At 57.2% G+C, this 6680-nt stretch overlaps 1 protein-coding gene across 1 annotated transcript in view; it reads left to right on the forward strand.

The window, feature by feature from the left end:
- LOC140410160 (membrane-associated phosphatidylinositol transfer protein 3-like) overlaps positions 1-1879 on the forward strand; it is a 24798-nt gene extending 22919 nt beyond the window's left edge. Inside the window, exon 4 of the mRNA XM_072498122.1 lies at positions 1-1879. This exon is cut by the window's left edge and continues 218 nt beyond it. Within this exon, the coding sequence (XP_072354223.1) occupies positions 1-28 (28 nt within the window). The 3' untranslated portion in view covers positions 29-1879.
- The last annotated feature ends 4801 nt before the right edge of the window (positions 1880-6680 follow it).

A 6680-nucleotide genomic window follows, 5' to 3' on the forward strand; every position in this document is an offset into this window, starting at 1 on the left:
CAGCCTTCGTTTCGACAGTGAGCTGTGAAGGGGAGAGAGCGTCCGGTCCGTCTACCGATCCCCTCCCCTCCCACACTCCACACCCTCCCCACACCCCCCTCCCCTCCCCTCCCACACTCCACACCCTCCCCACACCCCCCTCCCACACTCCACACCCTCCCCACACCCCCCTCCCCTCCCACACTCCACACCCTCCCCACACCCCCCTCCCACACTCCACTTCACCCCCCTCCCTCCACTTCACCCCCCTCCCCTCCCCTCCCCTCCCACACTCCACACCCTCCCCTCCCCTCCCACACTCCACACCCTCCCCACACCCCCCTCCCACACTCCACACCCTCCCCACACCCCCCTCCCACACTCCACACCCTCCCCACACCCCCCTCCCTCCACTTCACCCCCCTCCCTCCACTTCACCCCCCTCCCCGCCACTCCCTACCCGCACTCCACCCCTCCACTCCCCTCCCTACCCACACTCCACACCCTCCCCACACCCCCCTCCCTCCACTTCACCCCCCTCCCACACTCCACCCCTCCACTCCCCTCCCTACCCACACTCCACTCCTGCCACTTCACCCCCCTCCCCGCCACTCCCTACCCACACTCCACCCCTCCACTCCCCTCCCTACCCACACTCCACTCCTGCCACTTCACCCCCCTCCCCGCCACTCCCTACCCACACTCCACCCCTCCACTCCCCTCCCTACCCACACTCCACTCCTGCCACTTCACCCCCTCCCCGCCACTCCCTACCCACACTCCACCCCTCCATTCCCCCCCTCCACTCCCCTCCCTACCCACACTCCACTCCTGCCACTTCACCCCCCTCCCCTCCACTCCCTCCTCCACCCCATCCCCTCCACTCCCTCACTACCCACCCTCCACTCCCCACTCCCTCCCTACCTGCACCTCCACTCCATTCCCTTTTCCGCACTGTCCCCCCCCCACCCCCAGCATTCCGGGGTCACCGCTCCTTCCGGTGCCAGGATGGGTATTTGAGGATCGTTGATGCTCTGAATCCTGCTCCCATCCCAGACGCCTGCTTCTCGCCGAGGCAACACTCGTGCTGAACTCGCCGTAGTCAACCTTCGACCCCTCGCCGTCAAGCTTCAACACATCGCCAACTTGTGACTCCCCGTTGCTGACCTTTGACTCCTCGCCGTCGACCTTTGACTCTTCAACTTTTGGGTCGTGGCCGCTGCCCCCCCTTTCGACCCCGCCGACCAACTCTGACACCTCGCCGTCGTCGACCTTTGACTTCTCGCCGCCGTCGAACTTTCACCTCGCCCGTCCTCACGACCCCGCCTCGACGACGACCAGGAGGGACTGGGGCAACCCTCTCCCCAGCCCCCGCCCCCCGAGGCGCGAAGCCGGGCGGTCGAGCCTGCTTGCGAGGTGGAACTAAACATTGGTGTGTCTGAAACCTCCCTCGCTCTGGCCTGCTGTACAGAACCCGCGTGCTTCGGGGCAGAGGGCGGCGCCTGCTGCTCTCGCCCCCTCGGCTTGCACCCCCAGTCCCTCGGACCTCCCTGTACTGCTTTGACTTGTTCCCCTCGGACGATCGCACTGCTTGTATTTTTATCGAGCCGCGGACGTGGCAGCTCGGGTGTCGGTACCCCGTTGGGGACAGGACAGGGGTCCGGAGGCATTGCCACTTTACGAGGTGCGTTGTGATCAGACCAGTGCAAATGTCCGATGTTCCTGATGGTCAGCCTGCCGTCTCCCTCTCTTCACACCCAAGCGAACGAGACTCAGCCGGCCGCAGTGTAAATATTTAACTGCTGTTTATTTCTTCCCGGGTGCAAGAGGATTTCGCATTCCAGCTCCTCCTCGCCCCCTCTCTGTGGCGCAAACAATAAAAGACGCAACTCAATTTGGACACAGCTGCCCATCGTGTGTGAATATGGAACATTCAGAAAGACAGGCTCCCTCTACACTGTCTCCATCAAACACCCTCCGCACTGTCCCCATCAAACACCCTCCGCACTGTCCCCATCAAACACTCTCCACACTGTCCCCATCAAACACCCTCCACACTGTCCCCATCAAACACCCTCCACACTGTCCCCATCAAACACTCTCCACACTGTCCCCATCAAACACCCTCTACACTGTCCCCATCAAACACTCTCCACACTGTCCCCATCAAACACCCTCCACACTGTCCCCATCAAACACCCTCCACACTGTCCCCATCAAACACCCTCCACACTGTCCCCATCAAACACCCTCCGCACTGTCCCCATCAAACACCCTCCGCACTGTCCCCATCAAACACCCTCTACACTGTCCCCATCAAACACACTGCGCACTGTCTCCATCAAACACCCTCCACACTGTGCCCATCAAACACCCTCTACACTGTCCCCATCAAACACCCCCTACACTGTCCCCATCAAACACCCTCTACACTGTCCCCATCAAACACCCTCTACACTGTCCCCATCAAACACCCTCTACACTGTCCCCATCAAACACCCTCTACACTGTCCCCATCAAACACCCTCTACACTGTCCCCATCAAACACCCTCCACACTGTCCACATCAAACACCCTCTACACTGCCCCCATCAAACATCCTCTACACTGTCCCCATCAAACACCCTCCACACTGTCCCCATCAAACACCCTCTACACTCTCCCCATCAAACACCCTCCACACTGTCCCCATCAAACACCCTCCACACTGTCCCCATCAAACACCCTCCACACTGTCCCCATCAAACACCCTCCACACTGTCCCCATCAAACACCCTCTACACTCTCCCCATCAAACACCCTCCACACTGTCCCCATCAAACACCCTCCGCACTGTCCCCATCAAACACCCTCCACACTGTCCCCATCAAACACCCTCTACACTGTCCCCATCAAACACACTCCACACTGTCCCCATGAAACACCCTCCACACTGTCCCCATCAAACACCCTCCGCACTGTCCCCATCAAACACCCTCCACACTGTCTCCATCAAACACCCTCCGCACTGTCCCCATCAAACACCCTCCACACTGTCCCCATCAAACACTCTCTACACTATCCCCATCAAATACCCACCGCACTGTCCCCATCAAACACACTCCACACTGTCCCCATCAAACACCCTCCACACTGTCCCCATCAAACACCCTCTGCACTGTCCCCATCAAACACCGTCCACACTGTCCCCATCAAACACACTCTACACTGTCCCCATCAAACACCCTCTACACTGTCCCCATCAAACACCCTCCACACTGTCCCCATCAAACACCCTCCACACTGTCCCCATCAAACACCCTCCACACTGTCCCCATCAAACACTCTCCACACTGTCCCCATCAAACACCCTCCACACTGCCCCATCAAACACCCTCCACACTGTCCCCATCAAACACCCTCCACACTGTCCCCATCAAACACCCTCCACACTGTCCCCATCAAACACCCTCTACACTGTCCCCATCAAACACCCTCTACACTGTCCCCATCGAACACCCTCTACACTGTCCCCATCAAACACCCTCTACACTGTCCCCATCAAACACACTCCACACTGTCCCCATCAAACACTCTCTACACTGTCCCCATCAAACACCCTCCACACTGCCCCATCAAACACACTCTACACTGTCCCCATCAAACACCCTCCACACTGTCCCCATCAAACACCCTCCACACTGTCCCCATCAAACACCCTCCACACTGTCCCCATCAAACACCCTCCACACTGTCCCCATCAAACACCCTCTACACTGTCCCCATCAAACACCCTCCACACTGTCCCCATCAAACACCCTCCACACTGTCCCCATCAAACACCCTCCACACTGTCCCCATCAAACACCCTCTACACTGTCCCCATCAAACACCCTCCACACTGTCCCCATCAAACACTCTCCACACTGTCCCCATCAAACACCCTCCACACTGTCCCCATCAAACACCCTCCACACTGTCCCCATCAAACACCCTCTACACTGTCCCCATCAAACACCCTCCACACTGTCCCCATCAAACACCCTCCACACTGTCCCCATCAAACACCCTCCACACTGTCCCCATCAAACACCCTCCACACTGTCCCCATCAAACACTCTCCACACTGTCCCCATCAAACATCCTCTACACTGTCCCCATCAAACACCCTCTACACTGTCCCCATCAAACACCCTCCACACTGTCCCCATCAAACACCCTCCACACTGTCCCCATCAAACACTCTCCACACTGTCCCCATCAAACATCCTCTACACTGTCCCCATCAAACACCCTCTACACTGTCCCCATCAAACACGCTCCACACTGTCCCCATCAAACACCCTCCACACTGTCCCCATCAAACACCCTCTGCACTGTCCCCATCAAACACCCTCCGCACTGTCCCCATCAAACACCCTCCACACTGTCCCCATCAAACACCCTCCACACTGTCCCCATCAAACACCCTCCACACTGTCCCCATCAAACACCCTCCGCACTGTCCCCATCAAACACACTCCACACTGTCCCCATCAAACACCCTCCACACTGTCCCCATCAAACACCCTCCACACTGCCCCATCAAACACACTCTACACTGTCCCCATCAAACACCCTCCACACTGTCCCCATCAAACACCCTCCACACTGTCCCCATCAAACACCCTCTACACTGTCCCCATCAAACACCCTCCGCACTGTCCCCATCAAACACTCTCCACACTGTCCCCATCAAACACTCCCCTCCACACTGTCCCCATCAAACACTCTCTACACTGTCCCCATCAAACACCCTCTACACTGTCCCCATCAAACACCCTCTACACTCCCCATCAAACACCCTCCGCACTGTCTCCATCAAACACCCTCCACACTGTCCCCATCAAACACCCTCTACACTGTCCCCATCAAACACCCTCTACACTGTCCCCATCAATCACCCTCCACACTGTTCCCATCAAACACTCCCCTCCACACTGTCCCCATCAAACACTCTCTACACTGTCCCCATCAAACACCCTCTACACTGTCCCCATCAAACACCCTCCACACTGTCCCCATCAAACACCCTCCACACTGTCCCCATCAAACACCCTCCACACTGTCCCCATCAAACACCCTCCACACTGCCCCATCAAACACACTCTACACTGTCCCCATCAAACACCCTCCACACTGTCCCCATCAAACACCCTCCACACTGTCCCCATCAAACACCCTCCACACTGTCCCCATCAAACACCCTCCACACTGTCCCCATCAAACACCCTCCACACTGTCCCCATCAAACACCCTCTACACTGTCCCCATCAAACACCCTCCGCACTGTCCCCATCAAACACCCTCCACACTGTCCCCATCAAACACCCTCCACACTGTCCCCATCAAACACCCTCTACACTGTCCCCATCAAACACCCTCCGCACTGTCTCCATCAAACACCCTCCACACTGTCCCCATCAAACACCCTCTACACTGTCCCCATCAAACACCCTCTACACTGTCCCCATCAATCACCCTCCACACTGTCCCCATCAAACACCCTCCACACTGTCCCCATCAAACACCCTCTACACTGTCCCCATCAAACACCCTCTACACTGTCCGCATCAATCACCCTCTACACTGTCCCCATCAAACACCCTCTACACTGTCCCCATCAAACACCCTTCACACTGCCCCATCAAACACACTCTACACTGTCCCCATCAAACACCCTCCACACTGCCCCATCAAACACACTCTACACTGTCCCCATCAAACACCCTCCACACTGTCCCCATCAAACACCCTCTACACTGTCCCCATCAAACACCCTCTACACTGTCCCCATCAAACACCCTTCACACTGCCCCATCAAACACACTCTACACTGTCCCCAACAAACACCCTCCACACTGTCCCCATCAAACACCCTCCACACTGTCCCCATCACACACCCTCTACACTGTCCCCATCAAACACCCTCCGCACTGTCCCCATCAAACACCCTCCACACTGTCCCCATCAAACACCCTCCACACTGTCCCCATCAAACACCCTCCGCACTGTCCCCATCAAACACTCTCACCCCTCTGTCCCCATCAAACACTCCCCTCCACACTGTCCCCATCAAACACTCTCTACACTGTCCCCATCAAACACCCTCTACACTGTCCCCATCAAACACCCTCTACACTGTCCCCATCAAACACCCTCTGCACTGTCCCCATCAAACACCCTCCACACTGTCCCCATCAAATACTCTCTACACTGTCCCCATCAAACACCCTCCGCACTGTCCCCATCAAACACCCTCCGCACTGTCCCCATCAAACACCCTCCACACTGTCTCCATCAAACACCCTCCACACTGTCCCCATCAAACACCCTCTACACTGTCCCCATCAAACACCCTCTACACTGTCCCCATCAATCACCCTCCACACTGTTCCCATCAAACACTCCCCTCCACACTGTCCCCATCAAACACTCTCTACACTGTCCCCATCAAACACGGTCTACACTGTCCCCATCAAACACCCTCCGCACTGTCTCCATCAAACACCCTCCGCACTGTCCCCATCAAACACCCTCCGCACTGTCCCCATCAAACACCCTCCACACTGTCCCCATCAAACACTCTCCACACTGTCTCCATCAAACACCCTCCGCACTGTCCCCATCAAACACCCTCCACACTGTCCCCATCAAACACTCTCCACACTGTCCCCATCAAA

The sequence above is a fragment of the Scyliorhinus torazame genome, chromosome 4 (genome assembly GCF_047496885.1).
Source record: "Scyliorhinus torazame isolate Kashiwa2021f chromosome 4, sScyTor2.1, whole genome shotgun sequence".
NCBI classification, from domain to species: Eukaryota; Metazoa; Chordata; class Chondrichthyes; order Carcharhiniformes; family Scyliorhinidae; genus Scyliorhinus; species Scyliorhinus torazame.